Source organism: Bombus vosnesenskii, unplaced genomic scaffold, assembly GCF_011952255.1.
Source record: "Bombus vosnesenskii isolate JDL3184/JDL3185 unplaced genomic scaffold, Bvos_JDL3184-5_v1.1 scf7180000013273, whole genome shotgun sequence".
Taxonomy (NCBI): Eukaryota; Metazoa; Arthropoda; class Insecta; order Hymenoptera; family Apidae; genus Bombus; species Bombus vosnesenskii.
In genome coordinates, this window is record NW_022882931.1 from 1476897 (window position 1) to 1493377 (window position 16481).

Genomic DNA, 16481 nt, shown 5'->3' on the forward strand with positions numbered 1-16481 from the left:
AAAAACTATCTGGCGAGTGTTCTTCGGCGGGTGCCCCTGGTGCGCGCCAGCCGCGGCGGAGTCGTCCGGCTGCACGGCGTTTGCTTTTCGAGACCGAAGTGAGTCAGTCAGTCAAGCGTCGACCATCGTCGGCATCGGACGCTCGTGGAATCTTTCCAAATTTTTCCACCACACGTCTACTCCGTAAACCATTCTTCCGTTCGTTATGAATATTTCGAAGATCGACGAAAAGATCGATCGATCGTGACCACGAGGTATTCTAATCGAAGACGATTCGATGGGGTTTGATCGTGGCTCTCGTTGATTTTGTTTTTCGCGATCGTTACACTAACACTGATCGGCAACGCGGTCCTTAACGATATCCTGACACATCAGAGTGCATGTTATAAATTTAGAATAAAATGTTGACACGGGACTTGTTGACTCTTGCGACGATGGTGTCCAGTCTAACTGTGGTCATTGGTGCTTCCATGGATCTTGATTCGAGGGACTACGAGGTGCTGGCCGATAACGAGGGAAAATCCGATGACAATGGTAAGGTTACATTTTCAGTGCATGATTTCATGGGAAAGTCAGGGTATACGGCCTGTGCCGTGGCTCGAGACGGCCGCGTCAACGGGTACACGTGGGTGGCGCCAGACACGGGGACGAAATCAATGAGAATAGTGGAATTGACGTTCTATTGTCGGGCGAGACGAATTTTATACGAACGACAGTTACGTAGATCCGGAGGTTGTCCCGTATTCTTTGCTAATGCTAACTGTTGTGCTTCTGCGTGTCGTTTCATTGTCTTACGGTCAAAGTTTATTATTACACGTGGCCTTTGCACCTTGCACGTATTTTTCAATGAAAAACCATCGATCCTCGAATTGCATCGAGTGGATTCCTCGGAGGGCAAACTGTATCTTATCTGCGATCAATTCGAGCGATTTGTATCGATACACCGTACGTAATTAAAGTTGCGGCATGTACTATGCTTCCGAAACGAGATGGATCGATACGAATCATTGGAAATAATTAAGGGAGAAATGTAGCAATATTTTACAAAACATAGAGGAGCAAAGGGTAGCATTCGTGACGAGTCATTTTCCTAAACGAGGCGGCCAGGAAACTTTTCGACCGCTGCCATTCGACTTTGACACCGGAGTAATAAAAGTCGGGAAACGCCGCTCTCTAAATTAAGACCACTGAAGTCGCTGAAGTACATTAATTGGCTCGGCCTTTTCTGCATGTCCCATGACGCTTCGGGTTTGTAGAATAACCCACGAAAATTCCCAACGCTTTGTCAAACTGCTTCGAAAACAAAGTCTCGCGGGAGTATCGTTCGAACGCGATACAGATCCGACATTAATAATCTGTGGAACAATGAGAGGCTCGATAGAGCGGGTTTTATCGTTGTCGAATGTAACCAGGGAAATAACAGAGGAGCACAGGATGCATGGTTGGAATCGTTTAAGCAAGTGTCCGGACGATAAAAAAAGAAACGCGAGATAAGAGGGAAGCAGATGCAGACGCGGTATGCCAACGTCACACAGCGCAGCTACGGTAATTGCAAAATTGTACGTTCTCCGGAACGAAAGGGAAAAAAGGTTTGCGCTGGCATGTTTTAAACTCGTCTGCCGTTTTTTCGTGCCGCTCGGCGCAATTAAGGACGCGTGCAATTTCAACGTCTTATCGATGCACGTGAGTATTCGACCAAGTAAGAGAGGGAAGAAAGACGAGCATCCTTTTCTCTGTGACACAGACAGGACGGTCTTGTTTTCTCGAAGGAAAGGTAAAATAAAAGAGCACATGCACCGAAGAGCCAGGTATCGGGAACGATGGAACGAAGGAAGTGGAATAGGAAGAATCGCGAGAGAAATTGAGTTGGATACGACGTCGAAATGGATGAGGAGAGAACAGACGGTAGAGAACGATAAAATCGTAGGAAAAAGGGAAGCACGGTGGTTTACTATCTCGTTGTGGTCCGTCTGGAATGATTCACGATCGATCGATAGATTTACGCGATCGACTGGCGCCTACGATACGATACGGAGTCCTGCGGGATCAGCCGCGACGTACGTGGCCAAGCTACACGAATTCCGGTCAAACTCGAGGCGCTTGCGAAATAATAAATATTTAAATTTTACCGTTCGTACGATACCGAGTTTAGAAAGACGATAAAGTATGTGTCGGGCGCCAGCTAGACGCGCGAATAGCAGAGTATATAATATAATGCCTATGTGCACGATAGCTTTACCTTCCGACACGCTTGTCTGCACGGTCCTCGTTTACGCAAGTATACCAGTATACCAGCGAGTCTCCATCCGTGCATCGTGAATCGCACGCGCATCATGGACAACGTGCCGAGAAACGTGCTTGTTTCTTGCGTATTAACGCTTTAAATGCGGCCACATTTTTACAAATCTCCTCCTTCGAACGCGAAACAGTGGCAAAACTAAGTACAATATCGTTTGTCGATGCGGACAGGCTCGCGAAGGTATAACTACGTTTGCGGAAATTTGTCCCGGACACGATACGTGTGTTATAGAAAATTCTACGACATATGGTACAAGTATGAGTACAAGTATTGGTAAAGTTTGAAAGAAACGCTGGAAATGTACGTGGATAAAAGTTTCAAGATATTCGTCGTAGAAATGAATTTCCCCTTAACTTGTAATTCCACGATTATCGAGATTTCTGTTTAGAAACGATCGGATTAACAGGTTGTTTCGCGAACAACGAAATAATAAGAATAGCGTCTGTTTCGAATCGGATGCTCATGGATAATCGTTTAACTTTTGTCTAGTCTGGCAGATATAATGAAAGAGAAGAGTCTTCTTATGCAACCAGACGATACAATAAATCACGGCTTATACAGATTTTGTATCTTTACGCGTTACCTAACTTCTTCTTCGTTGATTCCTCGATACTCCTACTCGACAAATCGTTCGAACAGCGTGTTTTTAATCTTCGAGTTTTCTGCTTGCACGCGTAGATCTGTTTATGCGCTCGCGAATCCTACGTACATATACAGAGAAAGAGATGGGATTCGGTTCACGGAACCATTTCGCTGACGTTATAGTTTCTCAGACACGCGGCACATCGCATTCTTCGTCCCGGGAAAAATGCCTTCTCCACTCTCCTCTTTCTCCATCTTTCTCAGTGTCTGTCTGTTCCCTGGACGCTCGACGATCGCGAAGAAGCCGTTAATCTAATGCATCCGACGAATCCGACCGTTTATCTGCAAGCTGTGTCGATCTTCTTCTTCTTCGAGGAATAACGATCATGCAGAATTTTATATTTATAGTGCACATAGATTAGAAAGTTGCACGCAGTTTTCCCAGAATCATTAACGCTGATTAGCTTTCGCGGTGTATCAGGAAACGCTCGAAGCCTCCGATCGATCAAAGAGACAATGCGTGTCGCTTTAACGACTGCACCCGGCGAGTCGTGCGCAGAAAACGTTGTATTTGCAAGGGTTCATTAAAAATTACGTAAATCGACGGGGTTCGAGTCTCTTATCTATGCGATACAAACAAGTTACGGAATTGTGATAATTCCCAGTTCGGTTCGTGCAGCCGGTTGCATATTTATAGACTAGCGAGGTCGATTTTACGATATGACTCATTCGTTTCGAATCCCAGACGTGCAATTGTCAGTTTTATAAATGTTATCGTTTGTGTGTTGGAACGGGAATCGAGCGAGAATCGTTTGAATCGTAAATCAATTGAAATTTCGAATTTACGCAACGATCATCCTTGATTCGAGCATTAGTCCGAATGATAGAAAGAAAAAGACACTTTTGCGCGTATCGTGTATTGAAAAAAATCAAATTATTGGTTTTAAGCGAACTTTTTGTTCATATTGACTGATAGAATGTAATGAACGACTGAATTTGTAATACAAAAATATATTGAAATAAATAAAGGTATAAGCATATGCTGATCCAGATTCTCACTCTTACAGCGTTACAATACAATAGAAGAAGCTATGATAGGGAGCACGTTCATATATTTATAGCAAAGGACATTACCAAAAAGTCAACCTTGTAGCTACAAGAAACGCCAATAGAAATCTACTTATATCTCTTTTGTTTCTAGGCTTTGTAATCCAAAACACAATTTATATTCAAGGACACACTAATATGGACCTCTCCTTAGTTTTAATTTTTTGTTTCACTAAATTCTATTCTCTTCGTAACAGCGGTTTCCAGGTCACGAATGTACAAAAGTAAAGATGTAATGTTTTTCTTGAAGTAATTACTTCAACACTTTTGAAGCCAATTAAACTTGAAACTTTTATATTACGAGTTCTGGGTTTTCATGAGATCAAGAAACTGAGAATTTTGTAAAACGTGGAATCGATCGGTTTGACTTTTGACGAACTCGAATAATACTGAAAGTCGGCGACAAATAGAAGCGAGCGTTTCAAGTACGATTCAAAATATCTTGGCTACGGTGTTTACAAAAAATATTGGCGTATCTCCCTATCTTCCAATCGAGAATATTTTTTATCTATTTGTAGATTTCGTTTCTATAGCACCGAATTTTGCTGATCGCATGAGAATATCGCTAAACGATACGATATTTAATATATACTTCGACCTAATTAATCAGTATGTAAAGCTTTGTGTATCCGCTGTACGACGTTCCACGTTGTCTCTGTGAGGAGAAAAAGAGAAACCTGTTTTATCAAGAAACTTTAGACAACTTAAGAATTTTCTCGTAACTCTCTTTAGTATGCAACTAAGAGCGATGTTTGATACAAACATTTCATTATTCGATAGAAATTCACGAATAGAAACGCTATGGAAGACTCGAGGTGTTAGTTCAATGGTGGAAAGAAGTCCAGGTTGAAGAAAGAAAAGATGCAAAATGTCGGAATGGTCGCGAAGCAACTACAAACTTCTGTCTCGAACGGAGCAACCGCGTCGAAAAATGCGAGCTCATCCGCGCGCCACCGACAAACGTAACGCATGCACGCACACGCGAGTACGGCCGGTGTTTCACGTGTTCACACTCGGCCGAGTTGCAGCTGGTGTTACGTGCGCTCGTCTACACACAGACGTATACAGAACCGGCACGGTGGCGCCTGTCGGCCACACAAATGTGCATGCGTGCGTGACGAGTTTATGCCTCTTTGTCTTCTACACGTCCACGCGTACGTAAATATACGGCGTGCACAGCTTTGTACATACACGTTTACCAATACGCGTGCACGTTGCGCCGCTATGCTCTTTCGAAGTGGTTTCGCGGGTATGGGTTCACCGTTGGTCTCGTTTCGATTCGATAAAGCGCACAAGAACTAACGAAGATATTTTATCCGAAGGATAACGACGAGAAAAATGGATAATCTTTCTGCCTCGATGGAATGTTTAGACATCTCGATGGAACGAGATGCCGAGAGAACTTTGCCATTTTTCGATTTCTACGTAAAAACGTAAAGAAAACATTTTGTCTTGGGAGTAACGATGGAAAAAGCGAATGATCTCGTTGGTAATTCTCGTGGCTCATCTCGATGCAACGAAAGTTTCTAAGAGAACATTCCTAGCCTCGTCTTCCCTTTGAACGGATCGCAGACGCTTGATGGCTATCTTATGTTTCGTATCTAGAAATCTGCGAGTGAACAGAGTACACGGAAGTGACGGTTGTCGCGTACAGCTTGGGATATTATTACGTGCACTGAGTAGAGATACACAGCACACAACTACGGATAAAAGTTAAGACATTTTTCTTGGCGCCCTCGCGCTCCATACGCGCCACCCACGTATCAACTGCTATCTGCTTCCGAATCGGGGACCGGGAGTTATTTACGGCCATTTCGCTATCGCTCGAATCGAATGCTTAAATTAAATTCGATCGGGTTACGCGTTTGGCGAAATGAAGAAAAAGACAAGTCGAGTCGCGTTATCCGGTGACTCGTGAAATCGTCGAAATCGGCAATGAAGAAGAGAAGAAAAAAAAAAAAGAAAAAAGAACGAAAAGATAGCCAAGTCGATGATCGACAGGCGCGAACAGCGAGTAATTAACATCGATTTACTAAGAAATAACGATCGATTAATTGGAATCGCCGCCCCCGCTGTACCAACTCCATAAATTTAAGGAATGTCAACGGGAAGGAGAAAGTTTATTCGCAAGACGGTAAATTACTGGCGAGCGTGCACGATAATTCATTCACCCGCTCGTTTTTTCTCCGGTTGTTCGACTCTTCCGTTATTAATTAAATGTAGAGGGACATTAATCAAAGTAATCACGTTGGATCAGTTACGCCGCGAGGTAATGGTCGTACTTTCACCGGATGGTTCGCAATCATTGTCCACTGTCTGCCACGCTCGATTCCAAGTAGATACTTTAATGACTTTAATGACTTTCGTTGCGTAGCACACGAGAGGCAACATAGAATTTCCGTTCAAAGTTTCTTGATACCGCGAATATATTCCTATCGAGCTACTTCAATCCAACACACGCGAAGAATACTTCTCTCTTTCTCTCTCTCTCTCTCTCTCTCTCTATCTGTCTCTCTCTCTCTGGTTATTTTACCTCCTCGAACTTGACCTCGTTAGCCACGAATACATAATATGCAAAAATGGCGCTCGTTACGGAGACGATGTTTGCTGTCTGAGAATTTAGCTCATTCTTCAAGCTGTCGAGACTTGCACGTACGACCACACACGTGGACAAATGTGTTCGAGACGTTGAATGGATAATGGCGCCTTAATTTTTCTTATTAAGTTAAAAAGAGCAATTTGAAATATCGAAAATGAAGATCGCATGAGATACAAGCGTGACAAGATCAATTTTTCTCTATTTTTGTAAACGTTGATAATTTGTCGTTGATACTTTTGAAATGTCTCGCAGAATGGAAGAGATACGATGGAAAAATCAAATAGTTTGTAAAATTTGTTGATTAAAATGTTCATTCATACATACATCATGATCATCTCAAATGTCATCTTCAAGTGTGAAACTGTTTTCTAATTAATTTCGTTTGAGGAAGCCAACGGATATGCGTGGGCATCGGGAAAAAAGTAGCAGCCGAGGGACAGATATAACTCGACTGCTTGAAACGCGTGTCCCGTCCTATCGAACTTGTTGTAATTCAACAATGGTACCAGTGCACCCTTACCATCCGTTGTCCGATGCACATGCGTGCGATAAATATGCGTCAAACGATACGCAGCGTGCATTACTGCGCTCGGAAATTCACACGAAGCTGTGTTATTGCAATAAGCCGGCAGAAGTTTGCAATTGAAATCAATCGTAATTTATGCGTCCGAGGAAGGAAAAGAAGGAAATCAAAAAACAAATATATATAGTCATTGCGAATGATCGCTATCTATAGTATAATATTTTATCGTGAGACGTGCATCAGGCGTGGTTAAACCTCTCGCACGTCACTAGACCTGGATTGGTAATGAATATTTTTCTTCTTTTTCCTATCGGTGGCGCCAAACAGCTATAATTCTCCGTTCTTCTCATCATAAATGCAAGACATATTGCGCCTCGAGTCACTGTCTGTACCACGATTCACGGCACGGTACAGCCAAGCCTCGGGCGATACTTACATTCAATCAAATCTTTCATTTTTCTATCTCTCGTTCGATTTCAAGATACCTGTGTGCAAATATCGATCCGTCCGATGATGTAACACCGATTCGATTATGCTTCGGTACGGACAGTGTGTCCCGGAAGCTTTCAATCTTCTGGAAACACCATCGACCCCATTTGCCCGACACTTTTCCTTTCCCCGTGCATTCCCGATCGGCCAATACCGCTCGATACTTTTGCCATGAACTCGCATTGAAAACGCTTGATATTCCGCGAGAGTATTTCGGAATTTGATTTGTTGACGAGACGCGTCGCGCACAAAAGAATTCCTCGAGTCGGTGGCGCCTAAAGAGCCATATAATCTTCGTATCAAACGATCGAAAATGCAAGACGGCGTTCATCGTCGAATAATATATCGTACGTAGACTACGAACATACGCGATACGCACAGCCGAGTTTATGCGTTTGTCACGCGGCCCGCATATAGCCGCGACCATTTCGTTCCCTATTTACTATCGGCTATCAATCAGAGGTGGGGAACTATGTATATTCGAGGCATTCGAATAGACGGCTGTCGGCCGGACCCGCGCGAGAGTTCGAGGCTGAGTCGCGCGCGTTATGTTAATTCGGTGCTTCGTATGCGCCATGATACCGCGTGCAGGCACGCACGCATGCGGCATGCATGCGTCCACTGCAACCGAAGATGCATCGAATTCAAATGAACGGGCTTAGCCGTTTCTGCGACCAACTGCGTTCGCTGCTTTTTCCTTCGGCTTTCACGTGTCTAATAATCGTGAAACTTTCGGAGGAATGTTTGCTACGCGAATAACGACGGGGCAATTTATCTTTCACCGTTGTCACAGGTTTCAAGTGGGTTATTCTCTGCGATGCAAATGCGATAATACAAGCGTATCGCATAGGAAACAGGAAATCTCAATGCCTGAACGTCCACGTTACACGGAGATCATAAAGGAAAACACGAGAAGTTACATCTTCTACTTTTTACGGCAAAGTTGCTCGATTTAGTACGTTCTCAATCAGTCTCGTATTACTTCACAGCTGAGCAGACGCCTTTTCACCATAAAACTTCGTCGACCTAAGAGCATTCAAGTTGCTATTCAGAAGTAGGGCACCTACCGTCGTCGTATAAAATTTTGCAATTGATCTAAATTACCGAGGGAACGGTTAGTCGACCAGAATTTTACGTTTATGTACGATTACGATGCAGAATACGTGGCAAAAATTGACTGAAATTATTTCGCGCTAATATATTAGGTAAATTATAATAATTGTGTCATACATTAAAATTCACCCGTTTAATTAAGAAGCGACGTTGAAATAAATAACTCGACAAAAATATCCTGTTTTTCTTCGTATAAAATGGCACCTTCATGTGGGTAGTATGATGAGCATAGGTTCGTATGACGAAGAACAACTTGAGTGATTACGGTACCAGCCATCGCTCGAAGGTTAACTAATTACCTAAAACCAGGAGCGTGTCCATTAATCGTGCAATCGGTAAATAGCTTGCGTTATCCAGACAGAGTCGATAAAGCGTTTTGTTTCGAGCGGACGGCTGCACGTATCGTTTGTCGAGATAACGCAAATTATTCAAATGACTGAGTCACGGTAAATAACGTAATTACCTATATTTCGTTTTAATATTAGCAATGAACGTAAGTGTTAACCGCTATGCTATCCTATCGCTGTGTAAATATTTGCGCGATGCATTTGTCACACATACATCTAAGATATCTCTATTTTGCACATTCCATCGGTGGTACCTACACAAAGGGAACGGAATTCAACGAGAGTAACTCGTTCGAGGAATTGGAATTAACATTTACCATAAGCGAACCAGTTATTTCCATCCTTGGATAATGTCACGCGTTGAAGACGGATCGAAATCTCTCACTTTGCCTCGGGTCATTTCAAGCATCAAAATCACGTGTTTCCGACACTCGTACAGATCGCCATTAACGGCACGCTCAGTCTTGATCAATTAGCTTAGTTGCAACCTTCCTCCTTCGGCACAAGACTTCTTGCCGCTTGTCGTCGTTCGTGACCGCGTTCGAAACGAACGCGTGGATCGTCAGTGAATCGACAAACTCTAGAAACACTCAATTTCCGCAAACCTAATTAATCGAAATCGATACCTCCGAGTGTTCTCAAGTTTGAATAGAAATTCATCGAATAGTAAGATTTCTGGCGACGATTCTTTACCGGTGAGTTTTCACGACATTACGACAAACGTGACGTTATGTTCGTCACCTGTGACCTTTCGAATGCTTATGCGTTCGTGGTAAGCTCGAAAGTAGAAAAATACACAGAATGTGAAGCGTAGAAAATATGTAAAAAAATGTCTAAAACATCGTTAAAATATTTAATAGGTGAAACAAATCTCCGATCGATAGAAATACGAAATTGCATAAACATCCGTGTATTAGTGTATTAGTAACTCACTAAAGTATAATATTCTATAAACGCAATATCGGACGTGAAAAGGTTAATTACAGCAGATGGTTATCTTCTCTTTATCGATCAACCGATATTAAAAGCATAAAGCTGTCGCAATTCCTCTATGAAATATATTAGACGCTAAACACGCGACGCGTAAAAACGTTAAACAAGTCTTGGATGCATTTTTATCGCTGCACACAGAATGTGGTTATGCGGGATATATTTTTTTTTTTATCTTGCACGCACGATTGCTATTTCCTTTTCTCGAGTTATTTGCTGCCAAATTACGCTCGATGGAGGACACGTCGCTCGTGGCTACAATTCCCTTGCACGTTATACGTACTATACCACTGGTGAACATTCTTTCAATCATGTATGTCGATCACGTTACATCATTAATACGCTCGGCTTGGTTTTATAAAAATTACTTCTCAATGAACTTCGTTCACATAAATGATATAATAATATCCATTCATCAAAGTTTCGATTAAATTTTCATACTTTCGTCCATGCAATTTCATTCAGAAATCATAACTCAGCCATTTTTCTTTCCGTCTTCTAATCTAATCCGTCTTCTAATTGAAATCTCCGTATGGACGAGCGTATCTCCTTACCTTTCGTACGTAGTCATTGAATCGTTTAAGTATACGACTAATTTTCTTACTGTATTCTAGACTATCAAAAGATCCGGCCAAATTTTGGGATACTCGTCGAAGCTTCTACCATATCGTATATAATCAATATATTAATTCATTCTAATTTCAATCGATGTGTAATCAATTAATAAGTCGAATAGAAGGTTGTTGAAAAAAAGAAAAAATTAAAATTAACCAGAGAAATTCACGAGCGAAATTTCGCTCAGATAGATGACTCATATCGCCTACAGGGATTACATTTAAATGATATAGTTAGCGTTATAGGAATTTTATTACGCTATCCAATTAAGATATGGTACCTAATATTAATTAACGTATAATTAACGTAGTTATTGTAATTTATTCATAAATCGCTTCGTTTAACGCGCAGCAGGCGAAGCCGCATTATTAATGGGACCTTTATTTCGTCTTAAAAGGTAGCAAAAACCGAAGCAATTATGCCCGTGGTATCGAAAGGGCACCATCTTTGCTACTTAATTAATGCATTTGTTCGGGCGCCGATAATAATAGGAAAAAATGGCAGCCGTTCACTCAAGCGGACATGTAGATACGATCGGAACACGTAGGTTCCGCTTTACCGGATAATTATTCAAATTAAGCAAGCAGCTTGCTTTAGCAATTACAGAAATTACAGAGAATGGCCGGCTTCGCAAAACTTTTGATAGCCTCGTCTCAACAACTTTTCATAATGCATTCGTCGTCGTTTTTCCAACGTATAATTAAGCTATTCCTTTTAAAGCGTAATGGCGTACGAGTTTCGGGCAGAAATAAATTTACCGAATATCATCGATAATAGTCGGTGCAATTTCGCACAAAAATGTAAATCGTCGTCGTTTGCATACTCCAGGCAATAATCGGCGTACGATCGGGCAATTATCGCGCTGCTCGACTGTTAAATAACATTGAAGATCGTTTCTACATAGCAGCCAACGAGCGCTCTACGCATTAACTATGCTTAATAGCGTATTCCTACTCCGCTGTAATTACAATGAGCCTCTATATATAGCGGACGCCGTGACAGATTTGCAGAATCAATGTCAACGATTCCAAGGAGACATCTCTATAAATACTTGCCTCCTCGAATCTACCTGTATGCACAGGTGGTAATACAAATCCACTTCCACTCAGTCACCCAATTGTACATCGTGATTTAACGCAGGCACGAATTTATCGATCGTTGCCATTTTCGTGTCAATGGAATGTTAATTCTCAACCTCGTTACCTTCTTGGCGATTACTCCTACATTGAAACTGGCCAATCTCTCTCGGTGTCTTATCATTCTTTGAATACAGAAGAAGAAGAAGAAGACATTGCGTGCTACTCGCAAAAATGGACTCGCACGAATGGAGCAAAGGAGAGCGCACGCACGCGCCAGTTGTCACGCGACTTGTTGCAACTGAATTTTTGCACGCTTCTTACGATTACGAATCCAACAGGCAAACGTTTCTGACGCGTAACGGAAGCCGTAAAAGGAAATATACGAAGAAAACTGGTGGAAAGAAAACATGATGCTCGTTCTCGCTATGATAATTAAAAGGCGGAATTACATAAGTAAAAATAGTCGTGGATGGGATAAAGAGGAAAGTCTTTTATGCTCGATACATATCTCGATCGTGTTACGTTCATCGGCAACACGTTGTCTAACAACTTCAATGACTGCTCTCCGGCTCTTTATATCGTGCGCTTTCAAACGAGATTTTCCGCCCTCTTCCTCGCGATGTTCAGGATTCCATGCGTTTCATGGAAACACTGCTCGTCGTGTATTCATCAAGACGTGGCGTGTAACAACCGAGACGAAAGATTAAAAAAGGAAAGAAAACCATTGAAAAGTCCCCGTCGACTCTCCCTGAACCGCGTACACGCACGTGAGCACCTAACATACGTGCCATGTGAAACAAATTGCTCGAAGGACGGAAAGCTAGGAAACCGCGCACGAGAACGTAGAGTTATGACGATAGGCGAACCGTCGTCGTTGCTTTCTTTTCTGCTTGCTAACGATTAACGCGGTAGGTAATGTACCTTTGGGTCGCGGTTCCTTATTAGTTCCGACGTTCTTTTTTACTTATACAGAAAAATACTATTTCGATTTCCAAAGCTCATTTTACGTCGCAAGATATCCAAACAAGGCACTGTTGCTCTTCGAAGAGCGATACCTCGAGAAACCTCTTATTACAACTAAATCAACCTTGTGTTGCGGTTTACTTTGTAGATGTATAGGTGATACACACCTTAAACCATGTGTTTACGGGCTACCGATGCAATTAGACGTATGTGCAAATAGCAATTTGCTCGTGTTCTCGCAACGTTTCCCGATTGTTCCGATTGATCGCCACTCGGCCGAGATCTCGCGATACGGTTCTCTGATCATTGGCCGTAATCGTAAGAGGAACGCAACGACGCGTGTTGTTATACTACTATAAACACCGACACGTAAATACCGATGTAAAACCTGGTTATTAGACTTGAATGCAGGTGTAATTAACCGATGGGACAAATAAGGAGATGCGTTCCACGTAATTATTAGTGCGTCCTTAGGGGACGTAAAAACCTGTTAAAAGCTCGGCTACCACATTCCTCGGGATTTTTTATGTGACGTTACCCTAATCGACTTTTTTCACCTGCGGATTATGTTAACGTAATTGTAGACGCTCGCTCACCAGACGAGGTGCGCTTGTTGGAACGTTGAAGGTTTCACTTCCTCCTGGCTTGCGAAGAGGAAGACCTGTTCCGAACGATTGAACTGCACTTCCTTCAGGGTGGCCCATGGACTCTTTGTTCTTCTAGTAAATCATTGGATACTTGAGCGATCAGGATAAAACGTCCGGCTACTTGGGTGATCACAACTACCAACGAAAAACTTTTTTCAACGACCTGGCCTATTTTACTCCTTGAAATTGCATTTTTTTTTCATTAGAAATGTTTCTATTTTAAACAATCAATGGCTGTTCTAGTCGTTTAATTGTCTAATAAATTTTATCGAAACGAATAAAAAATAGAAATGTATAAATCGTTTTATAGAAACTTATAAACGAAAAGATTATAACAGCTCGCAAACGAAACTTACAAATCTGGATCAATGAAACAAAATAATCGTTGAAAAAATAAATATATGGAATGGCGGAGAGATTACTTTGTTAAACGTACGATATTTTGACGAATTTACATGCGATTCGAGTTTTAGTGCAGCGTAAAGCGACATTTAATAACGTGATGTGTTCCATGTATACCATGTTTCGAATTCTTTGATAACAGGTGCCTTCGACGTTATTTTGGTGAACTATCGATGTTCAACGAATTTGTGTTTTATATAATATAGCTCGGTGCATAGTTTGATTACGATTAATCAACGACTGCTGTATCGACACGCAAGCCAATTTCTACTAGCGATCCGTGCTATTTACTCAGCCAACGCACTTAAAGAACCATCGTTATATGTAGTCAGCGCTGTTCAATTGCACTTCAGCCGTACGCACGAGCGAACGAACGAACGAACGAACGAACGAGGAAGAAAAACATAAGAGGACATTATTCCAAAGGGGCGTGACAAGCTATCGTGAGAGTGTACTTTTATCCAACACCCAATGGCACGCTATAAAATTTCGATTCGGAGCATCGGTATTCTGCAGCGTCGTAACGCGAAAATGGCACAATTTCCTTTACGGCGCACGAACAAATTTTTAACGAGCAACATTGTAAACGATACTTCTACTCTTTCTGTTCTTCGTCCCACTCCAAGATCTCTCTTCAAAGTGATTCTCTGCATAACTATTCTACTTTTCTCGATTAAAACGATTTAGCCAGCGTTTCTTCATTTTTCGAGATATCGCGCGTTGATTTCCGTCTTGGAAGGAGAATATGAAGAATCTCGAGAGCCAAGAGTGAAAAATTAGAAGGGTAACAGCGTTCTTTACGTGAGAACGTTGGGTATGGAAAAGATACTAGAAATCCAAAGGACTCGTTTCGTTTTATCGGATTACGTTTGCGTTATTCGAAAGGGGAGCGCCGGAGCAGCGATAATTAAAGGTGGTTCTTGTACCCGGCGAAACAAAACGAGCAAGTATTATCATAAAAGGTCCGCGATCCACGCATGTAATTTGGAGCAATTTGGCAATTGCATGTAATTGATGAGGATGCCTTTTACTTGACGATGCCCGCACCGCGTCCACGCAGTCGAGTTAAGTAGGGCTAATCACTGGTTTGCCTCTCTCGAAAACATCAAGAACCTGCCTTCTAGCGCCGAAATACCAAGGCTTGCGTAGACCAGCACGCACACGAGCTCATGACAAGACAGTGGGTTATAGTCTAAAATACATATACCTGGCCTCTGGAATGGCAGGACCCAGAGGGACCCTCCTCCTACTTCCCAGAAATAAGGGCCTCCAGGTCCCTATTGTTCTTGCTAATTGCCACCCCGTCCTTTGCTTGGTTCGCTGCGTTGCCTTGCCCTCTTCTTTAATGGCCAGGTACTCCGGGGATGATAGTTACGGGTCCCAACGCAAATACCAGCTTCGTACATACCCTTTGTGAAACGAAAATTAGCCGAAAGCCGGAGATACCCTTGGCCGGGGACAATTTTTTGACCCATGTATCCGTTACAAGAGAACTGCCTGCGGCTGGAAGCTTCGATCAGAGATCTCGGACGGTTTATACCTCTTCTGTATAATTTCAGCATAGAAAGTTCACGGGAATACAGTTTTTATTTGTATCGAGACTTACCGGTCCTTTGTCTTCGCCTCAAACGTTACAAGTCTCTGCGCGAATTTCGTGTCTCGGTTAGTCGATAGTCTGCTGCGAATTCAATTTGACTTTATTACTTCTATTCGATTTACGAATCTTTATTCGGCCCATTAGGCCCCATAAATTTCTTCGTTCGCGTTCGTGATACAATCGGTGAAATTAGTACCGCCGATGGCGAGCCAGCTAACGAAACGACCAAGTAAAGCTTCGTCTTATTTAATTGACTCAAACCGATCTGCACGTACAGAGGGGCACTTCCATGTCCGAAGATCGTATCGTCGATTTACATGGTGATTTAAAGTCTCGCGTCCACGGTAGAGTTACCTTCGTGGTAATTTAATTTTCTTGTACACTTGTCTCCTAATCGACCAACAGATCCACAATGTACACCGAAATGGAACGATTTGTTATGTATATTCGCGATTATATTTACACCTTTAATAAAATGATGATAATTACTTGTACACGATACGCGTGACTGTCAGTTTTACTACGACTACGCCTGTACAGATATCGATCGACGACGATCAATTGCTTATATCGTACATTCCAATCATTCGTTGCCAATCATCCTATACCAAACTTATTGCATACAAAGGTCCTAACAATTTTTCTCGTCTGCCAAAAAATAATCTTCGTAGATTTTTACGAGAGCCAACATCGATCGAGGTTTATGAAAGTTTTAGGAAATCGTCCAAACAGCTTCAAAACAAAGACGTAAACCTCGTGTAACTCGCATTTCCTTTACTATCTTCAAAAATCATCTGGTTATATCGGGATAGCGACTGAGAATTGAAAAAATAACAATTTTATCGTTCCGCTTGTCTCTTAAATTGTTCTGACCTAATACCGGTCTGATCTGGTCGACGAAAGAAAGGCAGGGAAACTTTTCGACTTTCAAAGAGACGTAAAGTTTCGTCGAAGAAGATTACGACACCTGAGAAAGCGGACACTCGTGAAATTGATTTGGCTCGTGTCACCGTCGATAAAGAACTTAAACAGCCCTTTCTTCCATTCGACGCGGAATCCGGTCCCGGCTCGCATCTCCATGGTAGGAAGCGAAGGACTTCTCAACACCACGAAAAGCAAAAGTTTTATT

General features: G+C 42.2%; 1 protein-coding gene across 1 annotated transcript in view; it reads left to right on the forward strand.

The window, feature by feature from the left end:
* Window positions 1-16481, forward strand: part of LOC117231773 (BMP and activin membrane-bound inhibitor homolog) — a 26887-nt gene continuing 10406 nt past the window's right edge. The window contains exon 1 of the mRNA XM_033490502.1: window positions 1-534. Coding sequence (XP_033346393.1) covers window positions 402-534 — 133 coding nt within the window. The 5' untranslated portion in view covers window positions 1-401. The remainder of the gene's footprint in view (window positions 535-16481) is intronic.